Here is an 18,288-nt window from a genome sequence, read left to right on the forward strand (position 1 = left end):
GGAAGAGATCATGGGGCAAGCGAAATGAACCACCACCAACCACAGCAAAGGCTGTTCTTCATCCAGAGAAGGTGATGTTGTGTATGTGGTGGGATTGGAAGGGAGTCCTCTATCAGGAGCTCCTTCCGGAAAACCAAAGGATTAATTCCAACAAGTACTGCTGCCAGTTAGACCAACTGAAAGCAGCACTCGACGAAAAGCATCCAGAATTACTCAACGGAAAACGCATAATCTTCCATCAGGATAACACAAGACCACATGTTTCTTTGATGACCAGTTAAAAACTGTTACAGCTTGCCTGGGAAGTTCTGATTCATCTGCTATATTCACCAGATATTGCACCTTCAGATTTCCATTTATTTCAGTCTTTACAAAATTCTCTTAATGGAAAAAGGTCGGGGAACTAAGATCCTGCAAGCCGTGCAGCACAGCCAAAAAAAAAAAAAAAAAAAAGAAAAAAAGAAAAATCAGTGTTTTAGGTATACAATTCAGTGATTTTTACTAATTTACCGAGTTGTACAACCATCACCATAATCCAGTTTTGGAACATTTCCATCACCCCACTGAGATCTCTTGTGCCCATTTATATATAGTTAATCCTAGCTTCCTAGGCAACCATTAATCTACTCTCAGTCTTCTAGATTTGCTTCTTTGGACATTTCATATCAATGGATTTATGATGGTTTGTTTACATAGAAATATAGAAGCTTTTTACAGACTTTTTCTTTATAATTTTGCCTTCATTTTCGTGTTTAGAAAATCCTCCTCAGATGGGACTTTCTGGTTCCAGTGTTTGTCATAGAGTCCTTAAGTTTGTGGAAATTAGGAGCTAAATTTGTGAAGGCTTGCAATAAGAAATATTTTAACATTCTTTAAAAAATTCTTTGTTAGGAGTAAAGCCATCATTAGGAATTTGGACTCCAGAAGCTATTTGTCTGATGAGAAAAATTGTACAGAACAAAATGATCACAGTGAAAGTGGTGGACAAGTTGGAAAACAGTTCCCTGGTGGAACTTACGGATAGGTCTGTGATGCCCCACGTCAGTGTCACCAAAGTGCTCATCGATGCAGGCTTTGCCGTGGGGGACAAGGGGGTAGTGACAGATAAGCCCAGTGACATGAAAGAAGCCAGTGGTAAGTAAATTGTCCACCAGATAATGTCCGTGCTGGAATTCAGGTGACCTTGTGAATGTATGGGTTCTCATATTTTAAACAAGAATTGATGTTGAGTACCTTTTGTCCTTTTAAATCAAGCATTCATCTAAAGAGTGTGTTTGGGTCACTGGCAGCTGAAGATCCATCAGAAATGTGAATTTGAAATTTGGAATTCAGTGAGGTGTAGTAATGGTTAATTCCCATGCTAATTAACTTTCCTGCAAAGTCACTAAGAAAGTCATTGGACATTCAGTTCTCCAAAAGCAGACTCTTTAGCAGCCCTGCCTCCAACTCCCCGCTCTGGCCATTTGTTTTGCAAATCGTCCATTTATTTTCACAGTTCCCTCGGGTGTAGAAGCAGAAATCAGTCTGTTGGAGTGGACGTGGGTTGAACTTGCTGTCGATCAGACAGCAGATGTTGTGGTCTGTATGATGTATAGTCCTGGAGAATTTTACTGCCATGTGCTTAAAGAGGATGGTAAGTTGACTCTTATTTATTTCTCTTTACAGTACACTGACATAGATAATAGGTCAAGATAAGTTCGTTATTGGGTGGTGAAACTGTTCTCTTTCCAGTAAAGGCCAAGTGGGTATTTGTACTTTCAAGAAAGATTTGGTTTTACTTGGTTGCCTTTTATTCCATTGTAAGACATTATTTCTGTTTTCAGTAGTCTCTGTTTAAACCAGCTTAGATTTCACAGAATGTCTCCTAAATTCATTTTTGAAAAATTTTAATTGTTGATCTCGTTGACGTACGACATACATACAGATAAGTGCACAAATACGAGTGCAGCATAACAAATTGTCACACAGTTCCCTCGGGTGTAGAAGCAGAAATCAGTCTGTTGGAGTGGACGTGGGTTGAACTTGCTGTCGATCAGACAGTAGATGTTGTGGTCTGTATGATGTATAGTCCTGGAGAATTTTACTGCCATGTGCTTAAAGAGGATGGTAAGTTGACTCTCATTTATTTCTCTTTACAGTACACTGGCATAGATAATAGGTCAAGATAAGTTTGTTATTGGGTGGTGAAACTGTTCACTTTCCAGTAAAGGCCAAGTGGGTATTTGTACTTTCAAGAAAGATTTGGTTTTACTTGGTTGCCTTTTATTCCATTGTAAGACATTATTTCTGTTTTCAGTAGTCTCTGTTTAAACCAGCTTAGATTTCACAGAATGTCTCCTAAATTCATTTTTGAAAAATTTTAATTGTTGATCTCGTTGACGTACGACATACATACAGATAAGTGCACAAATACGAGTGCAGCATAACAAATTGTCACAAAGTCAAAACCTTGTATAACCAACATCTGGTTACCAGTAATCCGGAAGTTTCCTTCATGTCTCCTGACAATCACTGCCACTTCTTTCTTTCAGAAGTAAACATGATCACGCCTTCTAATAATAGTATAGATTAGTTTTTCCCATTTATGAACTTTATATAAATGGAATCATACAATATGTACTCTTCTGTGCCTTGTTGCTTTTTTTTTTTTCACATTTGTGAGTTTGGACCATCATTTTCATGTGTGGCTGTAGCTTGTTTTTTGTTGCTGCATAGTGATCCATTGTATGAATGTACTGCAGTTTACTGTTCCTTTCTACTGTTGGACATTTGGGTTATTTCTAGTTCTGAGTATAAAATGTTGGTAAGAATATTCTCATATAAATTTAGCGCACATGCATTTCCATTGAACATGTACCTAGGAATGAAATTACTCGCCAAATCTTAAAGGGTATGTGTATTTTCAGCTCTGATCCATGAATGCTAAAAAGTTTCCAAAGTGATCATGGCAGTTGTTGGTTTGAGAATTCTAGCTGCTCCACATCCTCACAAACACTTCGTATTTTCTGTCTTTTTCCCTTGAGCCGTTCTGGTGAGCATCATTGATTTTAACCTCTCTAAGTTTTGGGTTTTCTCTCTGTCAAATAAGGATGTTACCCTAGATAACTAAGTTCCTGCCTGGCTCCCAATTTGTGAGATTTGTCATCCCTTCATACAGAATCATCTGGTAGATAGGCTACTATTTTAAAATATTTGCCACTTTCTTATTTTCATAAGTGATTGTACAAGCATATGGTACAAATTTTAAAGTTACAAAAGAGAATATAGTGAAAAGTAAGTTTCCCAGTTCCTCTTCTCAGATTTCTAAATATCCTTCCAGTTTCTTTTCTCAATGTTCTTAATATCTTTCCAAAAGTACTCTATACATATGCTTGTATGGATATATATATATTCCTTTTTATGTAGGCATAAATGGTAAAATAAATAATATTTGCACTTTGCCTTTTTCTTCCACTCTGTCTTGGATATCAGTTCACATAGTGTTTCCTCCGTTGTTTTTAAAATATACTTTTAATTTTGGAATAATTTTAGATTTACAGAAAAGTTGCCAAGATAGTACAGAGAGTTCCTGTATACCCCTAGTTTTCTCTATAGTACCACAATTATGTAAGATGTTAACATTTGTTACAACTTAAGAGACCCACATTGGTAAATGTCTATGAACTAACCTCCAGACTTTATCTGGGTTTCGCTAGATGTCTTTTCCATTTCTGGTAATGTCCTTTTTCTGTTACAGGGTACCACATCACTGTACATCCTCATTCCTTTTCATGGTTACATGGTATTCCCCTGTGTGGGTTTACCCTAATTTAGTTAACCTAGGTACTGATAGCTAAAGGATTCCTGTGTACAAGCATTTATTACTAAAAACAATTCTTGTAATCTGTGATTTTATTCTGAGACTATATCCTATCCTTGAGACAAATTCCTAAAATTGTACAATAGTTATTAAGTCAAAGGATACGTGTGCTTGTGCTCTTGAGAGAGTGCCCTCAAGAGGTCATCCAGGCTGATTTCCACCGTCAGTGTACGAAAGTGCCCTCTCCAACACCATTTCCTGCAGTGTGTCCTTAAACTTTCTTATTTTGACTAATCTGAAAGGTGAGAATTCTAACTCAATACAACTTAATTTCCGTTTCTGTGAGTGGGTCTTTGCCACATATTTAAAAGATATTTTTCTTTTACTTGTATAGTGTTCAGATCTCTTTACTTGGCATTTTAAAGCTCTCCACGGTCTGTATCTTTCCAAGCACATCTCTGGTGTTTTTCTCAGTGATAGTGATTCACCTTTCCATTCCTTTTCTCTGCCAGACTGCTCCCAGCAAGCGTTTTTTGGCTGCTTAATTTGGTACTTTGCCTCAGAGCCATTTCTTTTTCTGGAATACCCTCTCCTTTTCTAGCAAACAAGTCATACTTCAGATTTCTCTATGAAGCCTTTAGTGCACAGAGCTCACCTCTCTGAAAGTCCTTAGCAGACGCTATCTGTGCCAACCATTTAGTAATTACATGTACTCCTTCAGGACAGCTTATATGTAACTTTCTTTCTGTGCGGGCTTGTGCACTGTTTCCTGGTCCACATGCAAAGCTCATGCTCTAGCATACTGACAACAATGGCATAATCATGGCTCTGTGCCCAGTAAATTGTTGGTTATGGGGTTTACTGAGAGTATTAACTAAATAATGACTTATTTGCCCAATTTCTTAATAAGGAGAAGGGAAAGGTATTTGGTGTACTTTATAGTTGCTTGGGGATGTGCCTGGGTTTTTATGATCAACCCACTTTCCAACTTTAAATGAAAATCTGTGACTCTGCCTGTTTTTAAAATATTAAACACTATGTGTATTGTGTTTTCAGCTCTAAAGAAACTCAGTGACTTGAACAAATTGGTAGCAGAATATTGCCAGCAGAAGTTGCCTAATATTTTTAAGGCAGAAGTAGGGCAACCTTGTTGTGCTTTTTTTGTAGGTAAGTTGCAGTTGGCACAATATTGCCTATATTAGAATCTTTTATTTCTTGACATTCAAACCTCATTTTTAGTGTATTTTCTTCCTGATGTTTAAGCAGATATTTTTCATTATCAAAATTAAATGAATGCTTAAAATACCGTGTTTTTTTTTTTCATCTCTCTTTGTAACAAGGAGCCTCCAAATGATACATTCTTACCTAACTTTGTCAAATGCTTTTCTTTCCAGAATTTCTGATAATATTAAAAGCTAGAGAATGGGAAACCTGTTCACTGCAGATTCATTGTTTCTTCTGGTCACCCTGTGCATGTTTATTTTGAAAATATGTTTGATGAAACAGCTTAATTTCATTGCATGTTTTTCTGTTTATTTTTTTCTATTATTTACCAAGTAACAAGTGAAACAATCTCATTAGCAGTGAGAATATTATGTCTTCCAGTTTGACAAATATGATCAAGTTTATCAAGTCTTTACTTAATATTCTGCTTATTGGTTAGGTTATGAATGAAATCTTTATAGTAGATGTAAAAGTGTGATGCTATAAAAACTTTGGTGATATTCTAAGAATGAATTTTGAGAATTCTCCTTCTAGGGATTTCTGAATTAAAAACTAAAGGTGTTGTCTGGGAAGAGAAATATATTAGCTACTTTAGACAAAGAATGGTCTTTTTCAAGATAAAAAATTTCAAACTTTAATAGAAGGGAAGTATTCCATGTTACAAATTTTGTGTTAAATCTAGGTGATGGTAATTGGTATCGTGCTTTAGTCAAGGAAATCTTACCAAATGGAAACATTAAAGTACAGTTTGTGGATTATGGAAACATTGAAGAAGTTACTGCAGATGAACTCCAAATGATCCCATCCAAATTTTTAAAACTTCCATTTCAGGGGATACAGTGCTGGCTAGTAGGTATGGTGCAGAGTAAGAAATTTTCTCAACTGTCTTCTAATACTTAGAGTACATAAATTTCTCAGTATTAATATATTTATAATTTTAATATTTTGTGTAAGTTATTTTCTGTTTCATATTATAAAATTTAGAAACATATATTTAAAGATACTGGCCAAAATGTTCCGTGTTGGTGTCAAAGTAAAGAAGCAGCTGCTTTTCTATAGTTATGATAGGAGTGAAAACCGATGCTTTCTTTTGAAGACATTTTGCAGGATTCCTTAAGAGCCTCAAATATTCTTACCTTTTGTTTTAGCAAGTTTACTTTTAATAATTCCTCCTAAAGAAATAATCATGTGATTTCACAAAGTTCACCTACATGGAAATTCATTACACTGCTGTTAATAATAGCAAAACAACCTAAATAGCCCATAGTAGAGGCTTGGTTAAATGAGGATCCATATAATGGGTAGTGGTAGTACCTATATCATAGGTTTGTTGTGAAGACTGTTAAATGAATGTTTAGACCAGGGTCTGGCACTCAAAGTTCTGTTAAGTGTTTGTTCTTATTACACAGTCATTAAAATGTTAAATATGTGTTGATGTGAAGACTAGTTCATGATTTAAGTGAAGGAAGCAAGTTATGAAAGAGATGGCAGAATGGCATTGTGATTAAGAAGACAGATTAGAAGCAGCTCTGCTGCCTACTAGGTGTGAGACCTTAGGTAGACTGTTTAAACTCTGTGTTTCCTTTTCCTCATCTGGAAAATAACGGTACCTTCCTCAAAAAGGCATTAAGAATAAAAGAGATACAAGGCATAAAGCACTGAATGGTGCCTAACATTATAACTATTTTGTGTGTGTCTGCTGCCTACTAGCTGTGAGACCTTAGGTAAACTGTTTAAACTCTGTGCTTCCTTTTCCTCATCTGGAAAATAACGGTACCATCCTCAAAAAGGCATTAAGAATAAAAGAGATACAAGGCATAAAGCACTGAATAGTGCCTAACATTATAACTATTTTTATTATTATAAAAATTTCTTTATAAAAGAATTATGAGTATATATGTGCATGTGTGTATTTCCATATGCACATAAAGATTATGAAAGGTTGGATACCAAAATGTTAATAGTGGTCATGTCTAGAAGCATTAGATGCTTTTTATCTTTCCTTTTGCCTGTTTTCTTTCTACTAGAAGCATTAGATGCTTTTTATTTTTCCTTTTGCCTGTTTTCTTTCTACTTATTTTACACTAAGTATGTTTTGGATTATTGTTTTTAATCACCATGTTTTATGTCAGTGTTTCTTAAAATATGACCCCTCCACCCCACAGCCAGTAGTATCAACATGAGAACTTGTTAAAAATGCAGATTCTTAGTCCCCACCCAAGACCTACTACTAAATTGGAAACTCTAGGGTGGGGCCCCAAAATCTGTTTTCACAAGCCCTCTACGTAATACAGATGCACACTCACATTTGAGAACCACTGTTATGAAAATAAGGGTAAAAGCCAAAGTTATCCCAGAAAGATAATTTTTGGTTAAATAATTAAAAATATTTTGAAATTACCATTGGAAAACTGTCCACAAAGGTGAAAGTGTACGTTTAACATCTTTTACCAGAATAGTTGATAACTCATCATTGTATATGTAACCATAGTGGCTTTTAAAAGAAATAATAATTCTATTTTTGCTTATTGGGAAAAATGCCAGGTGAAGATAAGTTAGTGAGGAAAGTAAAGACAGATCCTGAGCCTCCTAAAACAATAGTATATTTGTAGATGCATTATTTGCAACTCAGGCACTGAGGATGTAGATATATAATTGATTATTGAGAAAAGGTATTCAAAATCACTGACCTGAATGGTAAACTTGGGAAGGGTCCAGTCCTGGATATTATTGAGGCAAAAAATGCAGCTTTGGGGCACAGAGTTCTTTTTTTTTTTTTTTTTTAAAATCTTTATTGGAGTATAGTTGCTTTACAATGGTGTGTTAGTTTTCTGCTTTATAACAGTGACCTTTTTTTTTTTCCCTTAGATTCCATATATATGTGTTAGCATATGGTATTTGTTTTTCTCTTTCTGACTTACTTCACTCTGTGTGACAGACTCCGGGTCCACCAACCTCACTACACATAACTCAGTTTCGTTTCTTTTTATGGCTGAGTAATACTCCATTGTATATATGTGCCACATCTTCTTTATCCATTCATCTGTTGACGGACACTTAGGTTGCTTCCATGTCCTGGCTATTGTGGCTATTGTAGATAGAGCTTCAATGAACATTTTGGTACATGACTCTTTTTGAATTACGGTTCAAAACTTCCCTAATATGGGAAAGGAAATAGTTAATCAAGTCTGGGAAGCACAGAGAGTCCCATATAGGATAAATCCAAGGAGAAATATGCCAAGGCACATATTAATCAAACTATCAAAAATTAAATACAAAGAAAACATATTAAGGGCAGAATTCTTCTTAATGCTGTTTTATTTGTTAGATATACAGCCTAGAAACAAACACTGGACCAGAGAAGCCATAGCAAGATTTCAGATGTGTGTCACAGGGATAAAACTCCAAGCCCGAGTGGTTGAAATCACTGAAAATGGAGTGGGAATTGAACTCACCGATCTTTCCACTTCTTATCCCAGGAGAATTACTGATGTTCTGATTGATGAACATCTGGTTTTAAAAGCTAGTTCACCATGTAAAGACTTAGTGAAAAACAGTCCTGTTAATAAACATGGTCTTCAAATTGATGCCCCATGGCTTCAAGGTAACATTTTTAAACTGCTATTTAAATTTATGTTATCCTTTGCTTTTATAGGCTATGAAAATTTTTCTATTCCAAGTGACATGATTTTCCTGTAGAAATATGCTTTGTGGAAATAGATTAGTTAATAGGTAAAGTTAGTTTAATATTTATTGAAACATGGTTTTTTATTAAACACTGTACTCATTTTTAATGTAATTACTTGTCAGGCAGACATGTATCATACAGCTATGTATCCTTTAAAGTTTGAGTAAATTTTAAGAATTAAATATACTACAGAAATGGAAATATACTACTGAAATATAGGAGTGTAATAGTTTAAGGATTCATATTATAGATTGAACTTTTTTGTAATGCACACCAAAATCCCTCAAATTAAACAGATTATTTTATGAAAATACAGATTTTCGTTTTGGGAATTTGGGAATGTTGGTATTCAGTAGAATACTAAATTTTATCTTTTTCATGAGAGACCTGTATTTCGTATGTTTTCAGCCACCTCTTCAGCTGAGAAGTGGAGGACAATAGAATTGCCAGTTAATAAAACTGTTCAGGCAAGCATATTAGAAATTGTAAACCCAAACTTGTTTTATGCTCTACCAAATGAAATGCCAGGTAAGAAACCAAACAAAGTTTGAGACATATTTATGCTGGTCTTTTAAACTGTAGAATGAACTTACCTGAATTCCTTAGGAAGTGATGGGGAGAAGAAGGTGATGATTTCTGTTTCACTCAGTGTTTCAGTTGATCATAGTAACACTTCAGGAAAATTTAATTATAAAAACATGAATGTGGGGCTTCCCTGGCGGCGCAGTGGTTGGGAGTCTGCCTGCCGATGCAGGGGACGCGGGTTCGTGCCCCGGTCCGGGAGGATCCCACATGCCGCGGAGTGGCTGTGCCTGTGAGCCATGGCCACTGAGCCTGCGCGTCCGGAGCCTGTGCTCCACGGCGGGAGAGGCCACAGCAGTGAGAGGCCCGTGTACCGCAAAACAAACAAAAACATGAATGTGAACATGTCCTGTATTCAGCACCTACTCCACCTGGTCTTGATCATCTACAGCTTTTTATAACAAAGCAACATCCTTAATTACTGTATAATTTCTTATTTAAAAATAGGTACTGTCTGTATTGAATTGTACTTACTAAGCTAACCTTCTGCAAGCATGAAGAAAATTTGAACCAAAACAGTTTTAGATACGTTAGAAGAGTACTTCCTAATCAGTCTATAATCACAGTGTTACTGTATCTTAGAAACTTAGAGAAATGTTTTACACTGGCCCTAATCTTGAAGAAAAGTAGCATATAAATGTTGACTTTCCTTTTCCTTTTTTATTTCGTGAAAGATTACAATTAAGGCATCTCGTCAGTGTATTTTAGTTTGTTTGTTTTTTAATTCATTTATTTTATTTACTTATTTTTGGCTGCGTTGGGTCTTTGTTGCTGCACGCAGGCTTTCTCTAGTTGCGGTGAGTGGGGGCTACTCTTCGTTCTGGTGCGCGGGCTTCTCATTGCAGTGGCTTCTCTTGTTGCGGAGCACAGGCTCTAGGCACGCGGGCTTCAGTAGTTGTGGCTCGCGGGCTCTAGAGCGCAGGCTCAGTAGTTGTGCTGCACGGGCTTTGTTGCTCTGTGGCATGTGGGATCTTCCCGGACCAGGGCTCGAACCCATGTCCCCTGCATTGGCAGGCGGATTGTTAACCACTGCGCCACCAAGGAAGCCCCAGTAGTATTTAAGATTATTCTTGCAGTATCAGAGTCTGAGTTAGTGCAAGTTTGCTATTCAAAATAATTTGCAGGTATTTGAAAGCTGAAGAAAAAGAACAAATTTTTTTTCAATGGTCAAACCGAGAATTGTGGTGATAACAATAACTGCTCTTAAATTTATCTTCCAGTATTAGGAATAATCAACTTTAAATTGTATAGTGGAAAGCAGGGTCTTAGGATTATTGCATCCTGACCATAACATATGGTATGATGAATTGGAAGTACTTTGCTTCATTTAATTAACTATAACACACTTACTGAAAAGTATACTGAACAGTCGTAAAACTGCAACTTAATAGAACAAGTTTTTGTAGAATGAACACACTGGAATAGCCACCCTGATCAAGAAATTAGCCCCCCAGTGGCTTCCTTCTTGCCCCCTCCCAGTCTTGCATCCCTTCCCCACAAGGTAACCAGTAGTGGTTTTATCTTTTTTTGGCTTTATCTATTTTAAAAATATAAATGTATATTTTAATATATATGGGGTCTTTTTTGAGTGATTAGATTTGACTTTCCTTTTTATATACTTTTATAAATAGCATTGAAAATTTCTTCACAAAACATTTTCTATATATATTTTAGAAGATCAGGAAAAACTGTGTGTATTGGCAGCCAAATTGTTAGAATATTGCAGTGCTCAGAAAAGTCGATCGGCCTATAGACCAAAAATTGGAGATGCGTGCTGTGCCAGATACACAGGTAAGATTCTTTTCTATTCCCCAAACAGTGTTCACTTTAAAATTTAGATTTACAGTTTAAAAATGTATTTAGTTTCCCTCTTCTTTTGTATGACAACTAGATATACAATTTTCCTCTTTCTTCCCAGTAGAAATGTGTCATAATTTTTGTTTAGATAAGTATTCTGTATTACGTTATTAGGTTTGCATAAACAGTATTCACAGCCTACCCATGTAGTTACTATAATTACATTTTTCTTTTGCATCCTTTTTTGTTACTAGTGTTCTATGTACTTTCACTAATGATCTCCAATTCTCTGCATTGGTATAAATTCTCTCCATGACTACTGCTTGTACTTTATCAACTTTTATCATATTGTAGGCAGCTCCAGCCTTCTGACCCACTCCTATCCAGACGCTTGTCCTCCAGACCTGAGCTGTCATCCTGAAATTTTCCTTTCACCATCATGCTGGAGATTGTTTCAGCACAAACCCCCTATGTGTCTTGGATTTCTCTCCCACCCTACCTTGTTGGCTAGATTTCTGCCTCCCTCGTCTCAACTTGTTTTCTGGATCCTTTACTTTTGATTTAATATTTTGGTATTTCTATCTCATCCTCTAGAAGCTGAGAAAAGGTACATGTAAATAAATTTTGTTATCTTTCATGTTTGAAAAAGTCTTTATTCTACCCTAATAGTTACTTGATAGCTTACCTATAGATAGAATTCTAGGTTGGAAATCATCTTTCTTTTAAAATTTTGAAGGCCTTGTGGGTATTGCTGGTGGAGAGGTAGATGTCATTCAGGTTCTCCAAACTTTGTATGTATTTTTTTCCTCCTTTCTGGAATTTTTGGTAATCTCTTCATCCCAAGTTTTGAATTTTATGATGTGACTCAGCACTGGTTTTCTTTTCACCGTTGTACCCACCCAGTGGGTGGGCCCTTTAGAAATTCATTTTAATTTTCATGGTCTTCTCCGTCTTTGGGTCTGTTTCCTTGAGTTCCTGTTTGTTTTGGTCTTCTCTTTCATGTCAGAGACTTTCTTCTACTAGCTGGTCATCCTTCGCTGTTCGTTTATGTAAGGTGAAGCCCTATGAAGCTAATTGGAAGTTCCTTTGTGCGCAGGCAGAGCTTGCCTGCTTAGTGGACTTTCCTGTAGGGTGACCTGGCTCTGCCGTTTCACTGGGAACTCCTGATGCCTGTGTCTTGAAGTACTTTTGCTTGAGGCCGTCGTCTCCTGCCTGCAGTGCGTAGCTTGCCTGACAGGGTTCTTGTAAACTCCCTCCTCTGCTCTGCCTCACCTTCCCCAGTCCGTAGTCTTTCTGGTTCGTCCTCTCTGGAGAGGAAACTAGTCTTCTGCCCGTGGGTAGGAGCAGTTACCTGAAAAGGGGGAGTTTTCTAAGCGTTATTAAAACACGTAAACATAAAACTGATCATTCTCTTCAGCAACTTTAAAAATAGATATTACGTGTAAATGTGTTTATAAACTAAAGTTTATTCACATGCCTTGGGGAAGCAACTCTGCTTCCGTTATCCAATCCCCGTTTCATCTCCATCTTTGCTCCAACTTTTGAATGAGTAGCATCAATTATTGAGCCCTGATTGCTTGGGGATTTGAGATGCAAACTGAGATGCTTCTTGGCTTCTCTACACCCAGCTTTAGTTGAGCTCTGCTAAATCATTTCCACTCACGTATTTGCTTTCCACCTTCCACTATTACATTGTCTTCCCTTTTGTTCTCTATCCTTGTGGTTTTAGGCCTTTTTCTATTTAGTCCTGTAACTGTCTTTTGAGTAGAATCTGCAAGGAGTAGATGTGATGCTCGTATGTAATCTAGACTCCTTGGCGTGAAGTCAGAAATCTTGGTGTGAATTTCTAAGTGATGTAAATGTAACTGTGAATAACCATCTTAAAGGAGGAGGGCATCATTGAATGTAACTTCTCACCTGAGATTCCTCTGTATTTTCAGGTGATGATTTCTGGTACCGTGCCATTGTTCTGGGGACGTCAGCTGCTGATGTGAAAGTGCTCTATGCAGACTATGGAAACATTGAAACTCTGCCTCTTTGCAGAGTGCAGCCAATCTCTGCCAGACACCTGGAGCTTCCTTTCCAAATTATTAAATGTTCCCTTGAAGGTAGACAATTAAGTCACTTTCCAATTTGGGTGTCTGTGGGATTTTTTTCTTTCTTTTATAGCACTAAGTCTGAAACAAATGGGTATTTTAGGACTTCCCTGGTGGCGCGGTGGTTAAGAGTCCGCCTGCCAATGCAGGGGACACGGGTTCGAGCCCTGGTCCGGGAGGATCGCACATGCCGCGGAGCAGCTAAGCCCGTGTGCCACAACTACGGAACCTGTGCTCTAGAGCCCGTGAGCCACTACTGAACCCACGTGCCACAACTACTGAAGCCTGCATGCCTAGAGCCCCTGCTCCACAGCAAGAGAAGCCACCGCAATGAGAAGCTTGCACACCACAACGAAGAGTAGCCCCTGCTCACCGCAACTAGAAAAAGCCCACGTGCAGCAATGAAGACCCAACGCGGCCAAAAATAAAATTAAAAATTAAAAAAAAAAAAGGGTATTTTACGCAACGGCCCAGATTTCTAAATATCAAGCAGAGTTTACCAAAAATTCTCATACCTTTTATTATTCTTTCATTCTCACAAAAATTATGTTCATTTGTTCCATCTTTGTTTTACAGATTAGTTTCAGAGAGTCAGGGCTCAGAGATTCTGGTTTGCCTCAGGCTGCAAAACTAGTTAAGTGGCAGGGCCAGGGTGAACTGGGGTCAGTCATCTGACCTCTTGTGTGGGGTTGGGTGGGGGGTTCTTTCTGCTTTGTCACAGAGGCTAGAGACATTCAAATGGCACCATTTTGGGCTACCTTCCTATTCATACCATATCTGAGTATTTATTCAGCCCTTCAGTTGGAAGTTGAATAAAAGGAGCTAAAATGCTAAAGTAGCGTTTTATTCTTACTCCTGATTTCTTTACCCAGAGGTCCCAGTAGATAATAACACACTGATTTCCTCACAGTCTGCTTTGGTTTTGACTCAGAGAGTTGGAAAATTATCTTTATTATTGTTTGCTTCTACCATTAGAATGTAAGTCCACAAAGGCAGACATTTGTCTGTTTTGTGGCTTCTAGACCTAAATTAGTGCTTGACATAGTAGGGATTGAGGAATATTTATTAAGTTTGAATTTTTTGAATGCAACAGCAGTAGTACATCAAAGCATACCTAAACCTAGCTAAAATCAGTGAACCTTTTGCTTATTATCCTTAGATAATTTATCTAAATACCATTTTTCAGGAGCTTGAAGATTAACTAATATTCAATTTTTTTCCAGGACAAATGGAATTGAATGGAAGTTGTTCTCAATTAATAATAGAGATACTGAAAAATTTCATGTTGAATCAGAATGTAATGCTTTCTGTAAAAGGATTTATCAAGAATGTCCACACAGTGTCAGTTGAGAAGTGTTCTGAGAATGGTACTGTCAATATAGCTGATAAGCTGGTGATGTATGGTCTGGCGAAAAACATCACATCTAAAAAGCAAAGTGCTTTAAATAAAGGTATTTTTTTCAAGTTTAATTAATAGCAGATGTAAGTGTAGCCAAGAACAGATGTAATCAGTTTAGGTGACCTGATCCTTCCTTATTCTCCGTGGCCACGTTCGCTCTGTCATCATCCTCTACGAATCCAGCGGCAGGGCGCTAACTCATGTTGCCACCTCAGAGGAGCCACCTGGCAGGAAGCAGGCCTCCCAGTCCAGGTTTTCCTTAGATCAGGCTCAGCAGCACTGTTGGTAGAATCGATGCTGGGAGCTTGAGAAGTGTCAGGCCTTCAGAGTAGCTTCCAGCTTCCTTTTGATCCTGATCAAAGTGAGAAGAACTCACGTATTTGAGAATGGATCTTACTGGTTATTTCATAAGATGATGCTTTGGCAGGCCTGCCCTCAACCAAAAAGAGGTATCCCGTGTATGATAGGCAAAAGACCTGAAACCTCGGAGGTCAGGGCACTCATTTGGTAAAACCCAGGACAGGAGTAGATAACATAAAGCCCAAATGAAAAATTGATTGATCAAGTCCTTTGTAGCTGGAAAGGATCTGCCCTGAGGGGCAGATCTGTATATGTTCAGACTGCAGGTTTTGTTTTTTCTGTTATTTATAGTGCTAGTTGTCTAATGGATTTTTGCATTTGCTCTTAGAAAAGGTGAACAGTATGAATTGCTGCTGCTCAGAGCTACAGAAACAAGTGGGTAAAATTTCCTTTAAGTGAAATTATACTCCCAACATTTTTAGGAATGAAATAACACCATTTCTTCTCACCCTCAGGTTGAAAAACATGAACAGATTCTTCTCTTCCTCTTAAACAATCCAACCAATCAAAACAAATTTACTGAAATGAAAAAATTGTTAAAAAGTTAAGTAAGTTAAATTTGATGTTTTTGCACTTGGGTAACCCCCAGCAGGACATCTCCAGTCATGTTGTCATGGCAGAGCTAATGGGGTGACATCCGTTTTGAGGCTGTACTTTCTTCTGCGGTCTAATGATCTGAGGTCTGGCTGTAGTGTTTCTGCTGTCTTCCTAGGTTTTGTTTGGTAAGCTCCCTTTGACACTGCTAGTGGGACTGAGTCCAGGGCTGTCCGGGTTGCAGCGTCCTTTCCTTACTGTGTTTGACATAGAGAAAGGTCTTGATGATATTTGCAGGGACTTGTAAAAATTGTTGTGAGGTCAAGCTTAGCCTGAAATTCTTTGTGTCTGGAGTGAAATTAACTCTCCCTTGTACGTACTTCTATTAAAAAAAACATTTAGCACTTTTTGTGAAGAGGTTCTAAGAGGCCAAGAGCAGAAAATGGGCTGTACTGATAGTATATTTCATTTCAAAACAAAACATACTCTTCCTTTTTCGGCTGCGGTGACTCTAGTGGTTAAAGACTACATTGGTGGATTTTGAATAGTGGTTCCCCTGCTTTTTTATATTGCCTGGGATCCTTTGTTCTAAGGTGGCCCCCGGAAATTGTTTTGTGATCAGTAGCCAATTAGAACTTCTCATCAAAATGAAATTGTCCTTCTCGCCACTTTGAATTGATAGAATTCTAGCTAAAAGCAAAGGATCTTCGACTTACTCAGTATGTGCACTCTTGCTGGCTAACGTGCAGTTTGTATCTGACCATTGCAAGTAGCTCCCAAGGTCCTCCTGCTCTCTGGGGCTCTGTGGGTGTAGCAACTCTCAAGGAGGTGCCTACTGGGGTCAAGCCTGTTCTCCACATGATAATGGACAGTTGTTTTGTTTCTGTTTCTAAGAAAGTATGACTAAGTTCTAAGCTAAATATCATTCATGCAAGATCAAGAGTTTTGATTCTCATGATTTATTTTGAGATTTATTTTACTTCACAAGTTTTAGGTTATTTTTAATAAATGCTGACTTGAAGTTACAACTTTTGGTCCTTTCTAATACATTAAGTTTTAATACTGACTGCTGTCTTGTGTACCATACGTGAGTTTAAAATCTTAAATTTAATGATAATTTAAATTCCATAGATTGAGGAGCGTGCAATGACATGAACTTCTGGAATCTAGTCCTCGTGCCAAATCATCATGTTTCTTATCAAGTTGACTAGCTGTATGTGCTTTAATCTTTATATCTGTGCAATAAGCTTTTTTTCCCATAAGAATATTGAGTGTGTTTGGGTACACAACTTCAAATGAGACCCGTATTTTCTGTTGTTTCTAGATAGGTTGAAGACATTACTTTAAAAAAAAAAAACACTTGATTTGAAGCATAGTGGTTGAACTGGCTTTACCCCTACTGCAGGAATAAATACATAGTTTGTCTACCTTTGAATACAGTGTAATACCTTATATTTGAGTAGTGCATTATTTAATAGTCACATATTTAATCTTCACAGTGCCCAGAAGATTAAAAGAAGGTAGGCCTCATTTTATAGATGAGGAAGTGAAGGCTCAAGGTCTGTGCAATAAGCTTTTTTTCCCATAAGAATATTGAGTGTGTTTGGGTACACAACTTCAAATGAGACCCGTATTTTCTGTTGTTTCTAGATAGGTTGAAGACATTACTTTAAAAAAAAAAAACACTTGATTTGAAGCATAGTGGTTGAACTGGCTTTACCCCTACTGCAGGAATAAATACATAGTTTGTCTACCTTTGAATACAGTGTAATACCTTATATTTGAGTAGTGCATTATTTAATAGTCACATATTTAATCTTCACAGTGCCCAGAAGATTAAAAGAAGGTAGGCCTCATTTTATAGATGAGGAAGTGAAGGCTCAAGGAGGTTAAATGGCTGCCCAAAAAACCACACATACAGACTGGAAAGTAGGTCTTATGATGCAAGCTGAGTTCTCCGTACCGCCATTTGCTGCTTACCTGTAACTGTGCTACAATATCATTTTAGATTAGATCAGTTCTGGAGGGCAAGAAACTAAGGGGTTATATTACTAGAAAAAATTACATACATGGTTCCTTAAGCATACTTAACTTCAGTGTGGTGAAAATATAGTTGGGTAATTGTTCAAATTATTCTTCTTAGAGAAAGATAAAATGTGCTTAAAGTTTCAGTGTTTCATCATCTCTGGAGAAATTTGTTTTAATTTGTTAGTAATTTTATTGTAAAATTGCTAAACTAGGAGTGATGTGGTGATGAGAACATAAAACTCTGTAATCTATTATTCAAAAGTGGTAAGTATTTCAGCATACAAGTTAATAAAAATATTTTTTATATTTGGAGGAGAGCAAACAGCTGTATTTTATATCTGTGAAGGGGAGTACAGACAGCTGTATTGGACATAAAGCACTGTTACTGTGGCGGTGAATTTTTTTTAACTGGCAGATTTGACTTAAAGTAATTTCAGTTAAAAGTGAATATTTGGTTTGCTTTTACTTAAGATAGAAATTAAGAACCATGGTAATTGAGTTTTTATATAAGACATAATGATAGTTGATTTTTCTCTTGCAGAAACACTCTCTCTTGGAGATCAACACTTAAGAGAAAGGAAACAGCGAAGGCTAGACTTAGGAGAGAAAGTACAGCATCTTGTGTTTTTGTTTCTTGGAAACGTTTTCTTTTTTTTTTTTTTTTTTTAGCGTTACGCGGGCCTCTCACTGTTGTGGCCTCTCCCGTTGCGGAGCACAGGCTCCGGACGCACAGGCTTAGTGGCCACGGCTCATGGGCCCAGCCGCTCCGCGACATGTGGGA

The 18,288-nt window shown here is 37.3% G+C and overlaps 1 protein-coding gene across 2 annotated transcripts in view; it reads left to right on the top strand.

The window, feature by feature from the left end:
* The window catches only part of TDRD1 (tudor domain containing 1), a 42,454-nt gene extending 24,376 nt beyond the window's left edge, over positions 1–18,078 (top strand). Inside the window, exons 15-25 of one of the 2 annotated variants that reach the window (XM_055081088.1) lie at positions 892–1,134; positions 1,969–2,106; positions 4,856–4,966; positions 5,706–5,876; positions 8,352–8,627; positions 9,120–9,239; positions 10,968–11,084; positions 13,031–13,198; positions 14,410–14,637; positions 15,274–15,320; positions 18,049–18,078. In XM_055081088.1, coding sequence (XP_054937063.1) covers positions 892–1,134; positions 1,969–2,106; positions 4,856–4,966; positions 5,706–5,876; positions 8,352–8,627; positions 9,120–9,239; positions 10,968–11,084; positions 13,031–13,198; positions 14,410–14,637; positions 15,274–15,320; positions 18,049–18,078 — 1,649 coding nt within the window. The remainder of the gene's footprint in view (positions 1–891; positions 1,135–1,968; positions 2,107–4,855; positions 4,967–5,705; positions 5,877–8,351; positions 8,628–9,119; positions 9,240–10,967; positions 11,085–13,030; positions 13,199–14,409; positions 14,638–15,273; positions 15,321–18,048) is intronic. The other variant, XM_055081089.1, reaches the window with a different exon arrangement.
* Positions 18,079–18,288: the final 210 nt, after the last annotated feature.

This window comes from Physeter macrocephalus, chromosome 20, assembly GCF_002837175.3.
Source record: "Physeter macrocephalus isolate SW-GA chromosome 20, ASM283717v5, whole genome shotgun sequence".
In the NCBI taxonomy this organism is placed as follows: domain Eukaryota; kingdom Metazoa; phylum Chordata; class Mammalia; order Artiodactyla; family Physeteridae; genus Physeter; species Physeter macrocephalus.